General features: G+C 41.4%; 2 protein-coding genes across 8 annotated transcripts in view; both read right to left on the bottom strand.

Moving 5' to 3' along the window:
- Positions 1-358: 358 nt before the first annotated feature.
- LOC139553487 (zinc finger FYVE domain-containing protein 21-like) lies at positions 359-9,717 on the bottom strand. Of its 2 annotated transcripts, XM_071365874.1 has the most exons (8): positions 9,538-9,717; positions 6,173-6,223; positions 5,796-5,964; positions 5,290-5,365; positions 5,007-5,098; positions 4,592-4,645; positions 3,491-3,621; positions 3,144-3,324 (listed from the first exon to the last, which is right to left on the bottom strand). In XM_071365874.1, the coding sequence occupies exons 1-8, from the start codon at positions 9,661-9,663 to the stop codon at positions 3,289-3,291; spliced, it is 735 nt and encodes a 244-aa protein (XP_071221975.1). In that variant the 5' UTR covers positions 9,664-9,717; the 3' UTR covers positions 3,144-3,288. The 2 variants fall into 2 exon arrangements, with proteins under 2 accessions (XP_071221976.1, XP_071221975.1); XM_071365875.1 differs by lacking the exon at positions 4,592-4,645 and having other exon boundaries at positions 359-3,324; positions 9,538-9,715.
- Positions 9,718-12,009: 2,292 nt separating this feature from the next.
- Positions 12,010-22,598, bottom strand: part of LOC139553484 (kinesin light chain 1-like) — a 34,723-nt gene continuing 24,134 nt past the window's right edge. The window contains exons 10-16 of one of the 6 annotated variants that reach the window (XM_071365859.1): positions 22,321-22,373; positions 21,803-21,870; positions 21,602-21,710; positions 21,177-21,314; positions 16,911-17,041; positions 15,207-15,273; positions 12,010-14,317 (exon numbers count right to left, since the gene is read on the bottom strand). In XM_071365859.1, the coding sequence (XP_071221960.1) occupies positions 14,252-14,317; positions 15,207-15,273; positions 16,911-17,041; positions 21,177-21,314; positions 21,602-21,710; positions 21,803-21,870; positions 22,321-22,373 (632 nt within the window). In that variant the 3' untranslated portion in view covers positions 12,010-14,251. Of the gene's footprint in view, positions 14,318-15,206; positions 15,274-15,739; positions 16,740-16,910; positions 17,042-17,710; positions 18,533-21,149; positions 21,315-21,601; positions 21,711-21,802; positions 21,871-22,320; positions 22,374-22,598 lie in introns of those variants that run through there. The other 5 variants (XM_071365858.1, XM_071365862.1, XM_071365863.1 and 2 more) reach the window with 5 other exon arrangements.

Below are 22,598 nucleotides of genomic sequence, written 5' to 3'. Positions count from 1 at the left end.
CACAGCAAAACCTGCGATTTAAAAAAAATATATATTTTTTTTTAAATGGACAGCCCAAATCTAAATACATGGCTCTGGTGACATGTTGCTTTTCAGTGTCATAATAATCTCATTCTAAACAGAATATATTTGTCCAAAAGGTGGTTTACATGTCTAATGTATTGCTCTGACCTTGTAACCTGAAATGTAGGACTATCAGGGCTAGATGAGTACACTTGCTGTCCCATGTGTACTGTTCCACATTACCCATGGGCCAATCAAATTGGTGTTTCAAAATGAATTACTGACCTTTCATTTAATAATGCACTTTTCATTGGCATGGGTTCTGTGATTTGTAAATACAAATGTTATGAGAAGATACAATTACAAACACTTTCATTTATTGAGTTAACAATAAAAGAGGACATTGACACATACAATTAGAAACGGTAATAGAATTACTATTAGGTCAGTGATTGTAAAAAGAGAGACCATAAAGTGCAGTGGTACTTCATAACTGCTGAATGTATCAATTTGACAATGCCATTTAGTGCAAAATTTCAACTTGAATGAACACAATGTAGATAACAAAGAATTGAGTCTAACCATCTCAAATACTGCTGCATGATGCAGCAACAGATTCAATGTCCAGCATCAGGGCATTCAAATAGGCCTGTAGATCACTTGAGAACCATGGGGCAAGGATGTATAAAAGATTACACGATTTCAAATAATAAATGCATCCTAGATAACATCCTTGTGAACTAAGCAAGGACTACCAAAGGTCCTTTAAGTGAATTACCATATTAATGCCATTTCTTTACACACAATGCCTCAAACACATCCAGCAAAAAACATTTCAACATGCCTTTTACCAAATTAATACAATTGATTAAGGAGTGTAGCCTACTTATGTGAGCAGTACTCATGACAAAAATTTGACATTTTATCCAAAAAGGTAAAACCATAGAATATCAGTAACTTTCTAGATTTGGTCAAAAATGAAACCTCTTAAGTATTTTGTTTGGTATTTGAAGCATAATAAGTTGGATATAAGCAAACAAAACTGAAGAGTAAAAGTGTTGCTTCACACTTCAGTTTACCCTTATATTAAAGGGCTAGTTTGTTAGTTGTGCAATTCATTTATAAGCAAAGCAAGCCAACATGAGAACAAAATGTTTGTCATCTTGTAAGAAAAAAATTAAAGTATACAAGTGCTACAAAAACTATAAATACTTTAGCAGTAAAAAGTACATACACAGCATGTTGTGTTAAAATAGGAATATTTAACAAAATAGTTAATACAAAAATCCAATGCATGGGATTACATTTAAAGCATTTCATAAACTGTATACATACATGTACACTACCAGTCAAAAGTTTTAGAACACCTACTCATTCAAAGGTTTTTCTTTATTTTGAGTATTTTCTACATTGTAGAATAATAGTGAAGACATCAACTATGAAATAATGCAATAACCCAAAAAGTGTTAAATAAATCAAAACATTTTATATTTGAAATTCTTCAGATAGCCACCCTTTGCCTTGATGACAGCTTTGCAAACTCTTGGCACTCTCAACCAGCTTCATGAGGTAGTCACCTGGAATGCATTTCAATTAACAGGTGTGCCTTGTTAAAAGTTCATTTGTGGAATTTCTTTCCTTCTTAATGCGTTTGAGCCAATCAGTTGTGTTTTGACAAGGTGGTGGGCCATACAGAAGATAGCCCTATTTGGTTAAAGACCAAGTTCATGTTATGGCAAGAACAGCTCAAATAAGCTTAGAGAAACAACAGTCCATCATTACTTTAAGACATGTCAGTCAATCCGAAAAAATTCAAGAACTTTGAAAGTTTCTTCAAGTGCAGTCACAAAAACCATCAAGCGCTATGATGAAACTGGCTTGCATGAGGACCGCCACAGGAATGGAAGACCCAATGTTACCTCTACTGCAGAGGATAAGTTCATTAGTTACCAGCTTCAGAAATTGCAGCCCAAATAAATGCTTCAGAGTTCAAGTAACAGACACATCTCAACATCAACTCTTCAGAGGAGACTGTGTGAAACAGGCATTCATGGTCAAATTGCTGCCAAGAAACCACTACCAATAAGAAGAAGAGACTTGCTTGAGCCAAGAAACGAGCAATGGACATTAGACCAGTGGAAATGTGTCCTTTGGTCTGGAGTCCAAATTGGAGATTTGTGGTTCAAACCACCATGTCTTTGAGATGCGGTGTGGGTAAACGGATGATCTCCGCATGTGTATTTCCCACTGTAAAACATGGAGGTGGTGTTATGGTGTGGGGGTGCTTTGCTGGTGACACCGTCTGATTTATTTAGAGTTCAAGGTACACTTAACCAGCATGGCTACCACAGCATTCTGCAGCGATACGCCATCCCATCTGGTTTGGGCTTAGTGGGACTATCATTTGTTTTTCAACAGGACAATGACCCAACACACCTCCAGGCTGTGTAAGGGATATTTTATCAAGGAAAGTGATTGAGTGCTGCATCAGATGACCTGGCCTCCACAATTCCCCGATCTCAACCAAATTGAGATGGTTTGGGATGAATCGGACTGCAGAGTGAAGGAAAAGCAGCCAACAAGTGCTCAGCATATGTAGGAACTCCTTCAAGACTGTTGGAAAAGCATTCCAGGTGAAGCTGGTTAAGAGAATGCCAAGAGTGTGCAAAGCCGTCAAGGCAAAGGGGTGGCTATTTGAAGAATCTCATAAAATACATTTTGATTTGTTTAACACTTTTTTGGTTACTACATGATTCCATAGGTGTTACTTCATAGTTTGTCTTCACTATTATTCTACAATGTAGAAAATAGTAAAATAAAGAGAAACACTTGAATGAGTAGGTGTTCTAAAACTTTTGACCGGTAGTGTATATTTCACTAGAATCAGTGAATAATCTGTCAGCACTGAAAGCAGAGCATAGACAGAATATATAAAGAAACTTCACTTGAACTATGTGTCACAGACCCTACATAATGCTTTTAAGGTAATTTGTCACATTAATGGTGGTGAAGGGAAAGGGTTATGCCAAGTGTCTTATGTCTATTATAGCATTACATAGATAGCAGTATTAGGATGGGTTATTGGCCAAATAGTTCAAGTGACGTGTGGCTAAAATGCGCTGTCGGCATTTAGAGAATGAGAGACTTAAGGGTAGGAAGGAAAACACTTGGTCTTTGCCATCTCACTCTCTAGTCATCTTTGCAATGAAAGGGAAAAGGGGGATACCTAGTCAGTTGTACAACTGAATACATTCAACTGAAATGTGTCTTCCGCATTTAACCCAGTCACTGATCCCGAGCTTCATACAGCAGTTTGGCACCCTGTTAGGGAACAGATGTAGTACAGGCAGAGCTATACAAAATAACTATACAGCCATATACACACACAGTACGCAATGGTGGGTCTGAAGCTTGGATATCACAACATACATTTTAAGTCAAATATAACATTCCTATTAAAACAAGCCAGACTGTTATTGTGGTGTACCTTGTGCATGGCAGCAAGCCATGAGGAGGCGGTTTTCTTGTCCTCTGCTACCTCCATGCGTAGCTGCTTGGGGTCCTGAGAGCCCATTGGTTTGTAGTGGAGCAACATGCCACTGGCCCTGCAGTTTCCACCTGGATACAAAACACAAAGTTAGGCAAGGTTCAGTAACACACTCACTATACTTGTATAGACTCAAGGCTTTAGCTCAGATTGAAACCAAAACAGCTACCGGATGTTCAAACTAATGAACTTTGCGAGAAAAGTACATAATAACAAACAAAATGATAAAGAAACCTAGCAATAGACTTAACAAAATGAGAACTTACAGCAAGTGTACAAAACATTAGATACACCTGCTCTTTCCATGACAGACTGATCAGGTGAAAGCTATGATCCCTTATTGATGTCGCTTGTTAAAATCTACATTCCAATCAATTTATGAAGGGGAGGAAACGGCTTAAAAAGTTGTGCTTTATTAACCTTCGAGACATGGATTGTGTATGTGTGCCATTCAGAGGGTGAATGGGCAAGATAAAATATTGAAGTGCCTTTGAACGGGGTATGGTATTAGGTGCCAGGCACACTGGTTTGAGTCTCAAGAACTGCAACGCTGCTGGGTTTTTCACGCTAAACAGTTTCCTGTGTGTATCAAGACTGGTCCAGCCAACTTGACACAAATGTGGGAGGCATTGGAATGCTTTCAACACCTTGTAGAGTCCATCATCTGATGATTTGAGACTGATGAGGGCAAAAGGCAGTGCAACTCAATATTATAAAGGTGTTCCTAATGCTTTGTACACTCAATGTACATTTGCTATGGTGTGCCCTAATGAACATGACCCTGGTCACAGGCAGAGGGGCAATGAGATTCACTCTGGGTGTATAATCACACACATAATACCCCCCCCCCCCCCATGGAAGCGTGCATACGACAAGGATTTTAAGGATGTTGCCTTTGTTCTACCACTGATATCAAATGCATGTACAATGATGGCAAAGGCATCCTTATCAAAAGCAGGGCCACAAACTCTGCAGGCAGATGAAGATAAGATGGGGATGAATAAGGGAGAGTGGGGGGCAAGGGAATATAACAGTGCTAACCTTCAGAGATATACTGACTGTCCAGCAGACTGGTGTAAGTGTGTATGTCATTCTCTAAGGCCAAAAGCAGAAGGGCCAGGCCGCCCAGAGGCAGGGTGAGAGAGGGAGAGAGTGTTAATAATATAGCAGAGAGGAAACAGTCAGGTACCAACACCAACTTACTGTACTTACCATGCTGTTGGATCAGTTATGGGGTTTCAAATCAATACAATGAAGAGACAAAGTAATCAGAATTTTACTGTGGATTTATGATTACACTTCTGGTCATAAAGAGGAGAGAGCTAGTTCCTCCACCCACAGGAAGCCATAATGTCACTTGATCAATAAGCTGCACTGTATCACTGCTGTACTCTCGTACTGAGGGAGATAAAGCCAGGCTGTTAACAACCACAGGACATCTGATCCAGAGCCTTACCTTCGGGGGTGGACTCCTCTGTCAACACCTGCATACTGGAGATCCGAGACAGCTCCACCTCAAAATGGCTCTCCCCATCTAAGAAGAGATACCTGAGGAGAGGGAGAAATAAAAGAGCAAGAGAGGAGTTGAGACAAAGTGATGTACCGAAAGTCTTTCAGGTGAAAAATTTGTATTTTTCTAGTGGTTCTATCAAAGCATGTACTTTCAGCATTAACCTCAATAACTCCATTCTAGATACTTTTCCTGTGTGCCTGTGTGAAATATAAAACACTCACGATACCTGTGGTTGTTGGAGAGACGACACATCATGGTCTCATACTTCTCGGAGGTGCCCAAAGTGACAATAAATGTACCACCTGAGTTTGACAAAGTAGTAATGTTACCAATGAGTCAAATTAAACAAGCATGCCAATCAAAAATCACTAAGAATCCATCAAACTGTAGATACCTCCCAGTCCACTGGTGTTGTTATACTAAGAATACAGCATTGATTGACCATGCTAACATGACCCCATTAGTCCAACATGCTACAAGCCTTTGTCTCCAGTTCCCCCTCCCCACAGTATGTCCCTGCCACTGCAACCAGCCCTTGCCCTGGATCTCATCATGCTGCTAATGGGTTTTTCATTACAGGCCTGGCTGAGTGATGCAGTGTGGAGGAGTCTATTTAGAACCACACTGGCTAGCCCTGCTCACTACAGTCCCTATACACACAGCTGTTAACATAGACAGGTCTGTGTGTTTGGGTGTCCTCCTGACACGATTGATTCTTCCCTTTAAACTCACCTCCCATAAGCACTTTAAGCTGTTTGTCATAGAACTCCATTTCCTTCTGGGAGACCCGGCTGCACTCTCCACACTGCCGGACCGGGTCAACGAAGCACATCCGGGGAAGAGTCACCTTCTTACTGCAGCACTTATCACAAAAACACCGGCCACACCGCCGGCAGTGGTGCTGAACACCAACAGAACAGGAGAAGGAATGCAGAGGGAGTGATGAGGGTAAAGAAGGAATGCACAGTCCCATACATTCCAGAGATCTTAACTGTGCAAAAGCATTTAAGGGCTACAAAAACAGTTTGGGTCCACAGTCAGGTAAAGCCTAGGCCTATAACTTGTAATTTATCTGATATATTATGGGATCATAGTAAAGTAAGTCAAACCTTTCTTGTAAGGAAGTCAAATTTTTTGGTGCACTGCATACAGCTTGGGCACTGTAAGAGGAACAGGACATTAGCCAACAGTTAGTTGGTTCACTCAAGTTCAAACATGGACACAACAACCTCTATCACAGTTTAAATGGATTACCAAAATACCTCTCCCTTTCAATAACACAATCATCACAAACCTCATAGTAGCATAATCCCAGACTGTAAAGTAACACTGACTGTTTTAAAGTAACTGTCCAATGAAAATATCACTTTAAAAAAAGTGAATATTCTGTTAACTCATACCCAAATAATGTTGTTGACTCATCCTATACTCATATGTGGCCAAAGCAGAAATTGGAGAGAGAAACCCCAACTCAAACACGTATCTCAAACAGATGTTTTAAAAAATGCTTGCCATTTCCTCAGGACGAGCTGGCCAATCATCAGTCTACTTGCATGAATATTTTTCATGACATGTGTATGCCCACACTATTCCAACTCAGAAAAGCTGCTTTTTAACATTAGGGCTGGGAATTGCCAGGGACCTCCCGATAAGTTATCGCGATACTTAGGTGCCGATACGATATGTATTGCGATTCGATATAGAGATGCACAATACATCGGTGAGCATATCGGAATCGGACGATATGAGCTAAAAATGCCAACATCGGCCCGATGTCTAGTTTAACGCCGATGTGCAAAACCGATGTCAAAGCTGACGTGCATACCTAATAGGTATTACCTATATAAAGTGTGTAGATGACGTAATGATGCCACGAAAAATAGAGCAACAGAGAACAAAAGCAGAAAAATACTAAGGGCACACTTCCAACAACTTAACAAGTTCAAGTCAAGCAGTCATATATAAGAGTAAGAAAATTTCAGTGAGACAACTCAAAGGCAAAATCCATTAACGCCAAGATAATGGAATTCATTGCCCTTGACAATCAACCGATCTGTCGTTGATGATGTTGGCTTTCGCCGACTGGTCGAGCACCTCGAGCCCCGGTACACACTACCAAGTAGGCACTATTTTTCAGATGTTGTCCTACCGGAGTTACACAGTATTGTTATAATGCACATCTATGAGCTACTTGTTATGGGTGTCACTGGTATTAGCTTCACGACTGACATTTGGACCAGCGATGTCAGCCCCATGAGCATGCTGAGTCTGACAGCACAGTGGGTCGACGAGGATTTTGTACAGAGGAAAGCCGTATTGCATGTTCAAGAATGTGCTGGTTCTCATACCGCTGCTGCCATTTAAATGGCATTTGAGAACATGTTTGAAACTTGGAAACATGAACACACTCCTAGCACAATTTGAACAACTGACTTGAGAAATAAGCTCAACTGCATCTGCAGCAGACGTGATACCCTGTCATGGCATTGAAAGGCCTGCTCAACAAAACTGCCGACAAACTGTGGGGTTAAAACTTACAAAAGTACTCAAGGCTGTGAACAAGCAATTCGGTGCCATTCTCGCCGAGCCTCTTTACAGTGTTGCCACCATGCTCGATGCTAGGTACAATGACCGCTACTTCGATGCAGACAAGAAACAGGTTTTACGTGAAATGTTACATACACAGCTGGACAAAATGGAAACGGACCGAAGAAAAACGCACAGAAGAAGAGGCAACGGACAGAGCTGAAGCTTCACTGCTTGACATTTATGATGAAATCCTGGTTGAGACTGAACTACTTAACAATGAAACAGCACAGCAAGTAAGTGAAAGAAATAGGTTTTGATGATGATTTACTGGTAATGGGGACATGCGGAAATGCCAACAAAATAACTTTTGTGTGTTTGTGTGTGTAACCTTTATTTAACTAGGTAAGTCAGTTAAGAACAAATTCTTATTTACAATGACGGCCTACCCCAGCCAAACCCAGACGACGCTGGGCCAATTGTGCGCCGCTCTATGGGATTCCCAATCACAGCTGGATGTGATACAGCCTGGATTCAAACCAGGGACTGTAGTGACACCTCTTGCACTGAGAAGCAGTGCCTTAGACTGCTGTGTGTGTTAACTATTTAACTGTACTAGAATGTTTAAAAGGCTGCTGAAATTGTAAATATCGGTATCGTTTTTTTTGTCAAGGAAAATACCAGAATCGGCCAAAAATGTCATATTGGTACATCCCTAATTCGATACTGATTTTATTGCAATGCAATGTTCCAAACATATTGCTCACCATATTTCATGAGAAAACAAGTTTTGATGTCATGGAAATAAGTGCTGAAAACTAATTGTCTCCATATTTAAAAAGATGGAGAACATGCTATGAAGGAAAAATACTCGAGTTTTGGTGCAGGTACAGCTAACTAGCACAAAAATAATTGTTATTGACAATACATCAAATCATTTTGACTAAAACAATCCCGGTTTGTAACTGTTTTGATTTTTCCCACCATTACTATTCAACATAGTTAATTACCATTATCTGGAAGGGAGAAAAATTGAATTGTAGGTAATTATCGATCATATTTCATAGAAATGTGGAAACACTCGATAGTTACTTTAATACCACCACATCTTAAAGCTGTGACCATTCAAACACACATAGGTGGAGAGGCAGTGAGGTGTGAAGCTGCTGGGAAGGATTACTGTACTCCATCACACAGCCATGTCCCATGCCCATCCCCCACATTCATTCACTCACACCCTCCATTGTTCCCTTTCTTTGACATTCTCTTGCAGTCCAGGGCAGCATCACTGACAGCAAAACAGTGTTTTCAAATGTAGACCCAAGATCATGGACCACTGGCATGTGTACATCTCGCAGAGAAGGCGAGAAATAAGGTTTTAAGCTAACTTGCCGTCATATGAACAGCAATTACTTGCCGAGGCAGGTGGCAGCTTTTGTTCTGTATTTTGGTAGACCCTGTTGGAGTTGCAAAATACTGTAGCTAGCTAACGTTAGCTACTGTAACGTTAGTGATGGCTCCATGTTGCCTACTTTAAAACGTTAACAACTGTGGCTAGCTACCGGTAGCGCTTGGCATTTACAGTTAACAAACTGCAGAGCACTGTTAAAACGAAACCCCGCTATTTCTACAATTATCTTCTTCAAATTAGATTTTAACCTAACCCTAACCACACTGTTCACGTTATCCTTATGCCTAAACAAAAAAAACATATATATTTTTTTTACAATAGACAATTGTGACTGTGGTAACTAGCTAGTGACAACCCTACCAGATAGAACAATGAGTCTGGTCTACTAAGTTTGGTTAGCTAGTTATACAAATATTTGACCCTATTGTACTGACAGTGGCCAGCAGCAGCAAGTATGCAACGCCCAGTTCAGGGGGCCAAGTCCGTTTGTCTGAGCGGCGTTGCCCTCTTGTTATTTCAGCCCCAATAGTCACTTACCTCTTTGTCCGGGACCCACTGAGGTTCATCTAACGAAAAAGGGCTGTTAAACGCTCCATTCTCCGGGACCATTCGAAGTCCACTTGGGCTTCGAACCAATTTCTTGCCATCAGGCACTGAAGACATTTTTCCACAACCAGCAATTATAAAAATTAAAAAAATCCGCCCATACCCCAAAGACACGCCTATTTAATTGATTGACATACCCGTTATCCAATATAAATACTTGGAGTAAAATTACTGATGTCATGTGATGAACTGTATTGCGTTTTATATCAAAATGTGGGTTGGACTTCGCTGTCCGTGAGACGAGAAAAACATGCTCTCGTGTTTGTCAATAAAGCACTTCTGAATAAGCTACCTTCTTATTTATCATCACTCATCAATATTAGAATTAGAATTCCTAAAACCAGGTCTCAAGCATGGATTACACTTGAGGCCCATGCGATTTCCACAGAGTTGGGTATGGCTGCCTTTTCCTGTTACGCTCCTTGCCTATGGAATAGCTTGCAGACTAAACTTAAACTTGACTCTTGTCCCCCTTGCCAATTTTAAATATTTATTGGAGGATTTTTATTTTTGTATTGCTTGTAACTGTTTCGGGTAATGCAAGTCATTGTGCTGTTAGGGAAATAACCTATGTGTAAATGTAATCTGTTGCTGTATTTTTTTGTGTTATCTGTGATCGTTTTGTTTGTCTTATGTAGTTTCTTAATCATTGTACCTAAACTGTATGTGGTAACATGTATACGCAGGGCCCGGCTGTAAAAGAGACCTTGGTCTCAGTCTGTGTTCCTTGTTGAAATAAAGGTATAAAGAAAAAAACTGGAGCAAACGCAAAGTGATGTTGTTTTGGTTTTATGACGCCACCCATTGACTGTGCCAGTCAAAAAAGTCATGTTTTTGCTCATGAAACAATTTCTTTGCAATAGAAAATCCTACATGCTTTTTTGATTATAAGAAATACATACAACCAATAAATAAAAAGGAATTTACGGTTTCTATGCCTGTAGTTTTCCATGTGGGCCAATCAGTGAATTCTGAAAACTATGCAAGGATTGTTCCATGGGGTGTGGTTTTTGGGCATTCTTTTAGAATCCGTTTCTTTTCTTCCATTTGTTATAGTGTTCTAACGATTAATATGTTATTGTTCTTAGCTCCATCCGTTGAAAACAGACATGTGAAACGATTCTGGGGATAAGCATGGGCATGGGCATGGGTGGCGAGTTAATATGTAAAACTTGACTATTCAGATTTATATTTGGCCATATAGTCTGTTAAAAATAAATATAAAAACTTTGGGAGCCATGCCATTCTAAATATGTTTATTCTATCAGTAAGATTCATGGGAAGATTGTTACATTTAATTAGATCTGCTTTCATGTTGTTGATTAATGGGATAAAGATATCTTTATATATACAGTGGGGAGAACAAGTATTTGATACACTGCCAATTTTGCAGGTTTTCCTACTTACAAAGCATGTAGAGGTCTGTAATTTTTTTATCATAGGTACACTTCAACTGTGAGAGACGGAATCTAAAACAAACATCCAGAAAATCACATTGTATGATTTTTAAGTAATTAATTTGCATTTTATTGCAAACAGTTTTGCAGACAGTCTGAGCACTGATGGAGGGATTGTGCGTTCCTGGTGTAACTCGGGCAGTTGTTGCCATCCTGTACCTGTCCCGCAGGTGTGATGTTCGGATGTACCGATCCTGTGCAGGTGTTGTTACTTGTGGTCTGCCACTGCGAGGAAGATCAGCTGTCCGTCCTGTCTCCCTGTAGCGCTGTTTTAGGCGTCTCACAGTACGGACACTGTGACCTTAATTGCCTACCGTCTGTAAGCTATTAGGGTCTTAATGACCGTTCCACAGGTGCATGTTCATTAATTGCTTATGGTTCATTGAACACGCATAGGAAACAATGTTTAAAGTCTTTACAATGAAGATCTGTGAAGTTATTTGGATTTTTACAAATGATCTTTGAAAGACAGGGTCCTGAAAAAGGGACATTTCTTTTTTTGCTGAGTTTACATTGGATACTGCCACTTAAATACTGTTGTCAGTGTGTAATACCTTGTTAATTAAATGTAAGTATAGTGGCTGGTGGGGCTCTACTTGGGGAGACCGAAGTGAGATGAGTGGAGGCACCACACATACTTCAGGGAAGTGTCAGCCACCTCAAACCCTCCACCTGCATTCTAATATTGTATATTTTTTCAATTTGTTCAAGACTCATTCAAGATTTTAGATTCCCTAAAACATGATCACTTTTGAAGTGTTTGTATGATGATTACAGATAGGGTATTTAATAGGGTATTTAATAGTTGTTGGATTTAATGAACATCCAGTAGGGGGCGCTGAGAGAACGATAATTATCCTGTGTGTATCTCCTCTCTCCACTGCCATGCTCTGCTCTGTGATCATGCTCATTTATCAGACCAAAGAATGATAGAGAGACTAAGAAAAACATTTGTATAGTTTTATTCAAACAATTTATACCATATAATATATTTTTTCAGAACAAACACTTCACCACAGTTCAGGCTAAATGGATCCAGCCAGCACAGCAGTCATCCTAAGGGAAAGGGGCTGGAAGTTTGGGTAGTTACCAATTGTGTTCCTATTGCCAGTCTAGCCCAGGACATCCCCAAACATACACACACTCAAGCCCAACCCCAAACAAAAAAAAGTTAACTTGGACAGTCTGGTGCATTGACTGTGTCACAAATAATAGGGTGATGTCATCATTAAGATTTCCCAGCAGTGTTTCACTAGTTCAGGGCGTGTTGTCCTTCTCCATAAGATTCTGTGCACCACCTCAAGTGACTCAGAAGCTGCGTTTACACTGCCAGCCTAATTCTGCTATTTGTTTTATTTACTGGTCTTTTGACCAATCGGATCAGCGCTGAAAAAGATCTGATGTGATTGGCCAAAATGCCAATTTGTGGAAAAAAGGTCAGAATCGGGCTGCCTGTGTAAACGCAGCTATTGTACCACTGCTCATAGGATTACTTGCAAATTACTCACTACTCCATGGTTCACTCTGCTCATGACAACTTGCTTGTTTATCATAAAAATATGTCCTGTTCCTTGGATAGTGTAACCGGTCTTGTCAATTTAACCCTAATTAGTAATGTTTCACCCCTCTTTAAGTCATCCTGGTGAGGGACTGGGGAAGTTCCTGGGCCTATGATGTCTGAAGTCAAATGTAACAGTCACCTTCCTTACATAAGAGAACGCTATTGTAACAGTATAACTTTACGTCGTCCCCTCGCCCCGACACGGGCGCGAACCAGGGACCCTCTGCACACATCAACAACAGTCACCCACGAAGCGTCGTTACCCATCGCTCCACAAAAGCCGCGGCCCTTGCAGAGCAAGGGGAAACCCTACTTAAGTCTCAGAGCAAGTGACGTAACTGATTGAAACGCTACTAGCGCGTACCCGCTAACTAGCTAGCCATTTCACATCCGTTACACTATCACACATCCCCATCAACAGACCACATTAACAGTCCACTCAACAAGCAACCCAAACACATGTCAGTAGGATCATGTCTGTGGACCTAAAAAAGGCACGCTTCGGAAACGAGCAAACGTTAACTTGAAAGTTTTGAGAACAAAGTAAAACGATGTAAATGTGGGGGTGACAGCAAGTCCTATAATGGATAAATAAAAACATTTGTTGAATTTTTTGGTTGGATATTTAATCTAATGAAGTCCAAGTACTTCAGCTTAATTTCACTCTTTATACATAGTCTTACTCTTGATTCATCATTCAACATACTGAAACAGATTGGTACAAATTAGTAAACAATGTCTTTACTCCAGATTGTAACAATATTTGTATGCTATTACTGGAAAATGCATTTGATTGTAACAGGTTCTTGTGTTAAATATCTAGTGCAGTCAGTGTATATCAAAATTAGCTTCGCTAGCCATCTTCTGTTCTGTGACAATCCTGAGAAATCGACCAGATCTACTTAATGTGCCAACAGAACGATCCTGCCTCATAACTTCACATACATTTTGAGCAGTCTCTTGACATGAAACTAGAAGCAGAGCTATCAGTTTCAAGACCTCTGATACAAAGAAATAAGATTCCTCAGATCAGCATAGGAAATAAAATAAACCATAATTTACACAACCCAAATGTAAAACATAAAACTTAATACAACAAGCACATCTAGCACTTCAATAAGAACACACAGGACATACATTTGGATGAAAGGGGGTGAGACAGCAGAGTTAAGTACTCTATTGGGACCTCCTGAACTGCTCACATATTCCATTCAAGTGATAACCAAATGATTTAAGTTACGATTTAGATCTGTGGAGGTAAGGTAGGACAAAGCAACCACACACACAGAAAATACAAAAATGAACATTCTCTCATTTGAGCACTTAACTATAAAATATAGGTGCATACTTACATCCACACACACACACATTTACACTTGACTTAGCGTTATACATTTGTCATTCATTATAACTAATCTCATATTGCTCGATATATATTGATAGAAAAAAAGAGAAAACATTTCAATAAAAACACCTAAGCAAACCAGTGATGAGATCAAAGTGCAATGAGATTGTGAAACCTACGTACTGTAGCCAGCTGTATACCTACAACGGGGAGGGGGTTGTTCAGGAGACTGACCCCATGACCTCTGTCACCTCTCCACTGGAACATTCTGAGTTCTGACCTTCAATGCGCCAGGTCAGTGTGGCTGGCACTCAGGTCACGACTCTTTCTCAGATGATTATTTCGCTCCTAGAGTAGGCAGCAGAGAGGGCATAGGGTTCAGAATAGGTTGAAGAACTAAAGAGAAACAGTTCATGTACACGGTCCACATCACAGACAAAACATCCTTCACATTTCCATGGAGAAAAGGTCTGTTTTGCTTGAATATGGAATACAGACATGAAGGGTTCATGATTGATTACTGTTGAAGTATTTGGGGGAATGTAGTATACAATATAAATGAGATGCCAATATGCTGAAATCTGGTGCACTACTGTATTCTGCAGTCACACCCTTATCGTATGGTAGGTTGGCAGAACCAATATCCCATCATGTAGAATGGTACCATAGTCCAGTGATGCATATTCTCAAATAAATCCAGTCATATTTATCGTGGTGAACAATTGATAGCAGTCAGTTTATAAAAGGATTAACATTGGAGTCAATTAATGTGGAACGTTGCAAGTAGAATTTTGAATGGTTGCTGTTGATCATCTGATTACAGACTACTATACCTGGTTCACCTTAAGTCTAATTTCATCATTACAGCCACATAAATCAACTGTCAAAAGGTATAATTTCCTACATCTACCGTGCACATCATTTATTACTGTGAGTTGTGACTAAGGGGTTATAGATTAGTGTACACACAATGAGAAACATGTTAGTCATTACATTAGTGACCAGTTTCTGAGATGACTGCACAGGTGGACAGGGGCAAGGGCCAGCTTGACCACAGATCACAACCAAGAGGACCATTGGGGAATTGTTGTTTCATAAAGTCTCAGAGAGTAGTGTGTAAGAAAGAGGGAGGAAGATTAACACAGGGGATGGTGAGGGAGAAGAGACCCGGGGGAAAAAATGGGGAAAGATTGAGTGATGTGAAAGATGGAGTGAGAGAGACAGTTAGGCTCCTTACTTGGAAGAGGTCTCCGGTAGCCTTGTCCACCACGTTTAGAACACCCAGTGAGCTGGCTCGCTTCATGCTGCACCCAGAACAGTGGCATGCAAGGAGATGTCAGTGAGAGCCGGGTTGAGGGGTCAAGAGTCAGGGGTGAGGAGAGGGACATGTGGCCCATGGAGATGGTATGTGGGTTAATAACAAAAATGAGACTCACTCACGGGTTAGTTTCCCCAGACAATGCCCCGACACAAATACATAAAGCCATGTCTATGAGCTAAATCATAACATATGGGTTAAAGGACACACTTAACAAAAGTTGAAGAGAGTGTGACAACAAATTGATTAAAGGGAGTAGTATTCTGTGCCAAGTTCATTGAATTCTGTTGATACAGCGCTCTACTGTCTCTTGGATTAGAGAGGTCATCATAATGGGGTTAAATCGTCATTAATAAAGAGTTAAGAACGTTAAAATGGTCTGTGACAGAAAGAGCAGAAGAGAGGAAAATGAGTCAGAAAACAGAATGTCAACAAACAGATGAGGCATGCAGTAGCCATTCACTTGGAAAAGTTTATTAGTCATAAATAAAAACACAGCATAAATAGATGTATTAGCATATTAAAATAAAACAAAATGCCCATGCAGACAAAAATAAATTCACCAAAAAAACACTGATATTTGCACCTTCTTTTGAAAATGTGGTGAAAAAAGGAAAACAAATAAAATGTGGTTTTCATATGCAGGCATTTCAAAGCAGGCAATTAGTAGTAGTTTGGTCATCTAGAGGTCTTAACCATTCTCTATTTAGTCCTGTCTCTAGACCAGATTGTCCCTCACAGCTGATTGAGAGTACTCTGTGTACACATGGCCGCGGGAGGTTGTTTTGCATTGTGCGTATGTGAGTATTTTTCTCCGCTCATACAGGAGTAATAATGGCCTAGTTCACTATTTTTGTGGAAAAACAATTATTATTTTTAAAGCAGATGTTACTTTTTATACAAGTTATAAGGACATAAAATAGAGAAGCTCACTGCTGACTGAGGCACTAGGAGTCGGAGTCCTCTGTAGTTTCAGAATCAGTCCGACTTGCTCTGCCTGTCAGCTCAAAGCACTTCCCTCACTGGACATATCCACACAGGCAATGTAGTCTGGAATAGTACCCTGTTTCTAGAGCGTGACATTGAGCCAGTAAAAGTCTGTACCAGTCACAGTATGTGGCATTCATAGTGTATGCAAGTGAAAATACACAAGTAACAGGCTCTTGAATGTGTTAGTTAGTGCAACCCCCAGTGGATCATTAGCTGTGCCAAACAGGACTCAGAGTTACACCAGAGTTAACCCACAGCAGAGTAGAGATCCCTCCAGGAGCAGGGTGGCTTAGTCTTTTCTGGGGCTCCCGAGTGGCGCAGCAATCTAAGGCACTGCATCTCAGTGCTAGAGGAGTCACTACAGACCCTGGTTCGATTCCAGGCTGTATCACAACCGGCCGTGATTGGGAGTCCCATAGGGTGGCGCACAATTGGCCCAGCATCGTCCGGGTTAGGGTTTAGCTGGGGTAGGCCATCATTGTAAATAAGAATTTGTTCTTAACTGACTTGCCTAGTTAAATAAAGGTTAAATACAAAAAGATACAAAAAATACTTTTTTTGAAAAATAATATTTATTTAACCTTTATTTAACTAACTGTGCATGAAGGGGTCAAAGGTGAGGAGAATAGTTACCCAGAGTTTTTGGGGTCCCACTCCCGTGAGCTGCCACCCTTCAGCTTGCGGACCAGTTTCTCACTGCTGCGGCGAATAGAGGCACGGAGTTTACTGAAGGAGCCGCTCCGCTTCAGAGAGCCGGAACCGTCCTGATGAGAGAGGTCAGAGGGTTACTTTCACACTCACATCTTGCATACACACAGGTAGAGACAAACATGCATGCAGAGTTGCACACACCCCCACATGGCATACTCAGTACAGATATGCATGCACGCACAATCAAAATACAGAGAATTGGTTCAGCAACTTCTTCTGTCTGCATATGTGATGGACTGTGCATGTGCTTGTTTTTGCATGTGCATCTGATTAGACTCTCTGTTGAGACAAAACATTTCGGCCTCATCCGTGTGCTATTCAGAAATGATGCTATAAAGAAATTAGAGAAGCCCTCCAAAAACATTGTATATGGTTATGCTCACAATAGTTCTCTTGGGTCAACAGAGCAGAGCAATGTCAATTCCTTCTAAAGCTTTTCATGCTTTATTCATCTACAACAAGGTAGCAATATCCATCCTGCTATGTTTGATCAGATCTTGGAGTAACAGCTTTTCATGCTCTGTGGTTATTCACATAGCTCTGACCCCTAACCTCTGACCTATCCACTAGGACACCACCATAGAGAAGAGAAGGAAAAGAAGGAGGGGTCACTTTACCATGGTCCCGGAGTTGATCTCTACCATCAAGATTTAGACACACACACACACACACACACAGCAGAGAGAAAGAGAGAGCACACAAAGAGGCTACAGGCAAAGATGTGGGTGAGCAAAGAGTTACGCTTTATTAGAAGTTAAGAGATACATACTATAAGAAGCACAGACAGGACAGAGTAGATTAGTAGGAGCCATGAAGAGAAGTGTCCAGATTCCACTCTGCAGAGTGAGGCATGTCCCACCCCTCTGTCCTATACCACCCTCTACACTCCCCATCCCCTCCCACCATCTGGCTCTGTATAGACAGGAGTACACAGGAGCTGCATTGTCTTCTGACACCCCCTCCTGATCAGGACATGACAACACTGTTAAGTTTGACATCAATAGGACCATATGGAGCACAGGATCAAACACTACTAAAGAAACTGGACAGCAGCCTAGAGCCACCACGGTACTCTGAGGGAGCATACAGTATGATGATCATGTCACCAACTCATAGAATTCACAGTATGTTAGTTAAATCACTACGAGCAAAAGCAGACCGGTATGCATCATTACTTCTAGTAAATGCTGGAAACGCAACACCACACACACCCTACTGAGAGATAGAACAGATAGAGCGAGGAGACACAGTATTTAAGTACAGCAAAGAGCAAGATAAGGTAATGGCAGGAGGCAGGAGTGGCTTGGTTTGGTTCTGAGACATAGAGCCCAGCCCCCCTGTCCCCTGGTCCCATTGACAGTGGATAGGAGGATAGAACTAGGGACAGCTTGGCCCAGTAGAGTCACCAGACAGACAGCCCAGAGGAGGAGAGAAGAGCCTGAAGAGAAGACACAACTGCTAAGCTGGAGGGGTGGCAGGCGAGCTGGCGTCCGCCATGCAGAAGACAAGTACTTAGAACCACAACAAGGCATCTGGGATTATGCCTGCCGGTCAGACAGGGTGCAGAGAGAGAGGAAGAAAGAAAGAGAGACAAATTAAAGGAATACCAAGAGAGGCAGAAGAGGGTATTGAAAAACAGAGATGAAGATGAGGTAGAGTAAAGTGAGAAAATGAGGAAGAGAAGGAAAGCAGAGCAAGTCAGACAGACAGACAGCAGCAGTCAGCCAGTGTTTCCCCTACAGAGACAGTATTTCTCCAGGTAGGGCTGTGGCGGTGCTTTACAACTGCAGAAGGCATCAGCACTCAAAATTAGCAACAGCTAAAGAGATTTATAGGGCAAAGGAAACTCTAAGCAACCACACAAATCCAGGGACCAATGGTAAAAACAGTAGCCTAAAAACTAATTGAGGAGTGAATTAGATCAGTCCTTATGGCACTTGAATCCCTTATCAAGTGCATCCAACTGAAGCAAAGGCAGCATAGATTTGGAATTGCTCATATGACCTCAGAGCCTAAATGGTCAGTTAAAGTATCTCTCAATACACTGAGGTCCTAGCCAGTATGAGCTAACCAGTATCCTGGTCATGATGGTACATTTGGTACTTGTGTCATTTGGAAAGCGAATGAATAGAACTATAGTTAATGAATATAACAGGCTCAATTCAGCCGATCTAAAAAAAACTGTAAAGTTTATCCACAAAACAACCAACAATGTGACTATAACCCCAAACTAAACTAAAACAACTGCCTGTGTGTTCTAACCCAGTTAGGTTTCTATAATAAACATTAGTCAATTCCCTGTACAAAGCCATCAGCCATTTTCCACTGCCAAGTTCAGAGGACCTGAGGCTCATCCATGGGCAAATCAAATCAAAGCTCCGGAAAAAAACCAAAAGACGACAAACAAATGGAAAATAGGACTAAAGTGGGTGACAGAACACCAAACAAAGCAGAAGTGAAGGGGGTATTCTTGGAGAGATACTGTGTCTGGGGAACAGTCTGTTTTCTAGCACACTTAAATCATAGTTACACACACAGTAGTACAGGTTTTACTCAGAGAGGAAACAACAAGTTAGCCCACCACAGCACTGCATGCACAGACAAAGGGATGCAGACAGTAAATAGACACTCAGAATCAGCTAGAATAACGGGACAGGTTGTACAGGTTGAATGCTGTCCCACCACTCTGGCTGGTAATAACCTGCCACTGGATGCAGAGAAAAAGACAGCAGGGGTACTGTATCACAATCATCATACATGTTTAAGTCTGTCCATCCATCCTTACCAGTATGTACTGTGTGTGTCTGACAGAGGTTTCAGCTCTACAGGTCACACAAACACATACTGTGTCTGAGCAAACACACACACACACACACACACACACACACACACACACACACACACACACACACACACACACACACACACACACACACACACACACACACACACACACACACACACACACACACACACACACACACACACACACACACACACACAAACACACAGCGACCAATGGGCAGGAGAGGCACATACAGTACAGACAGTAAACACAAACACACATGATGAAAGTGTCAGAGGGACATTGAAGATGTACAGTACAGAGCCCACATGCATCAGTAGTGATGAGAACATGAATGAGTCACCATGGCGACAGAGGTGTTGTTTAACAAGTTGTTAGTGTCTAACAGACAGTCCGATAGGTGAGCAGTACAGTAGAGAACACAGGTTACGAATGTGCCTGAGCCCAGTCTCCCCGGAGCCTTGAGCTGAGGGCAGACCAGGCAGGCAGGGGACTCCAAGGAGGAGATGCTGATTGGTTGCCTTGGGCACTACGGCTACTGTTGCTATGGGAGCAGGGCAGTTCTGAATAGCAAACTACAGCAGAGAGTGTGGTGTGATTTGCAAACATATGCTGTGACCAAGAGGACTTAACTGCAGTAATCGGATAGAGCCCGTGGGAATAGCATACCTTTCCAGACTAATGCATGGAAAGGACGAGTTCGTTGTGTGCAATATACTGTTTGCTGAAAACAAAATAGAACCATACAAAACATATGGCTTCTATACTAGACACAGTAACTTGCTGGCACAAAGGTTTGAGAAGTAATTTTATGTAAGCAGCTGGAGTGTTCACTCAGTTGAGGACTATAAGCATGAGTGTAGACTAGAAGCATTAGTATAGAACAGAGGAGGTGATTATAACTACAAACTAGCCAGACAGTCAATCAGCATTATAACTTTAGCTATCACACAAATAGTATGGAGTCATATAGAATCTAGGACATTTACCACCAAGGTTACCACTGGCAACTCAGTCCTCATCAAATAATTGACAAGTTGTAGAGGATATGCACTTTAAGAGTAGGTAAGAAATAACTTTAAATGTTCAGTAATATATCCTCCTTGACAGAAGCCACTGTTCACTGCTCATTAGTAGCTTAAATAAATCATCAATTGTAATGTATAATCTTAACATTGATCATTTCTAGAGACATTTTCAAAGCAAATAGAGAAATCAGATGAGATATTAATCACAAAGCCAATCATATCAAATATTTTCCATCCCAATTGGGCTTTTCTCTAGGAGGATCTAAGGGGTGTGTCTGTACCCCTCCCTACTCTCTGTGTGTGGCCTGGGCTGTGTACTGTACTTACCCCGTTCCACTCCACGCTCATACTCACTTCCTCGCCCCCGTCCGGGCCACTCTCGTACTTGACTGTGGCGTCGGAGGTCAGGCTCTCACGGCTCCACTGCTTCTCCCGCGCCTCTGGCTCACTCAGAACATCCGCCACACGCTGTTTGTGCACCGTGTCCAGACCCTGGCCATGTAGACAGGAAACACACACACACACACACACATTATGAACCAAATAAACACGTACAAACACAGAAAAAAAACATTCTCAGTGATCAACATCGCATCATGTGTTGGATTTTGTTATGGATTGGTTTACAACAGATGAAAACCAAGACCTGCTAATATTTCAGTTTAGACAGCTGGACCAACGATACTCCTCCAGTCTGTTCACATCCGGTTTCACATTACCCTGGGCTGGCAAATCTATTATTCAGGCAGGTAAGTGGCAGAAGAGGACAGTGGTCACACCTGTTTTCTTGAACGCATAGCGGCCTCTTCTAGGGTCTCTGCCGCCTCAAATTTACCCTGCCGCCTGTAGAGGGCGCCCAGGTTCTTCAGGGTGGTGGTCACTGTGGGGCTGGGGGCAGACATTATAAACACATCATGAACTAATGTAATCACATACACGTCCATAGGCATTCCACTATAGTTTCCATACTTAATACTGACCTGTCTACTTTACAGGCTTTGTACCAGCCTCCATACTCTCCGAACGGGGAGCCGTCCTGCTGCTTTCCCTAGAGATGAACCACCACATCCATCAGTTGTCAGGATTTAAGGACTTCAAACGCTAATGACAGAAATCTACCACCATAGTAAAATGGTTGGTCATTAATTAACAGCCTAAATATTCCAGCTAATACTTGACAAATGACACTGAACCGTGAAAGGAGATTTGGATTATATCAGATATGAAAAGATGAAATTAGCCGATTTGAGAGATCGGTAATGCGGCCCCAAAATACATGAGTGTTTAGAGCGTTTAGTGGTGGTAAATTGAGAGATTACGGTCGGTCACGATTTCTTCTTCAGCCGTCTAAATCGATAAACCTTTCACACCGTGACAGAAACACTTTCCCCTGTCAGTTGTGAAAGTTAATCCACAGCATCAGCAGTGACTAATACCATGGCCCTTAGTGAAAGTGGACTCTCCATCATCCACACCACACACACACACAGTCTCTCACCTTGCTCTGTTCCTCTCTCTCCTCCGCATGCATCCAAATGGGTTTGTTCTCATCTGCAGTCAGAGACAAACAACAACCAACCATCAGACACACGCAGGTCAAAAAAAATATTGACTGACATTCAGGCAGACAGCAGGGTATGGTCTGGCTCAAACCATTAGAGCATTCTTCTGAAAGGTCATTGTTGTTTTCAGAAGCTTTTCAACTAAAATGATGACAGCAGCGTGAAAACATTCACCTTTACATCAAACGACAGACGATACTTGATTACTGTGTGT

The sequence above is a fragment of the Salvelinus alpinus genome, chromosome 25, assembly GCF_045679555.1.
Source record: "Salvelinus alpinus chromosome 25, SLU_Salpinus.1, whole genome shotgun sequence".
NCBI classification, from domain to species: domain Eukaryota; kingdom Metazoa; phylum Chordata; class Actinopteri; order Salmoniformes; family Salmonidae; genus Salvelinus; species Salvelinus alpinus.
Note: the sequence above shows the minus strand (reverse complement) of the source record. Positions and strands in the feature narration are given on the sequence as shown.

What these genes read in the sequence shown, in the direction of transcription:
- LOC139553487 (XM_071365874.1), bottom strand. Translation starts at nt 9,663, where the DNA reads ATGTCTTCAGTGCCTGATGGCAAGAAATTGGTTCGAAGCCCAAGTGGA. An exon ending in TTGACTTCCTTACAAGAAAG is followed by an intron (nt 5,965 to 6,172) that starts GTTTGACTTACT and finishes GTTGGTGTTCAG; the next exon opens with CACCACTGCCGGCGGTGTGG. An exon ending in CAGTCAGTATATCTCTGAAG is followed by an intron (nt 3,622 to 4,591) that starts GTTAGCACTGTT and finishes TTTTGTATCCAG; the next exon opens with GTGGAAACTGCAGGGCCAGT.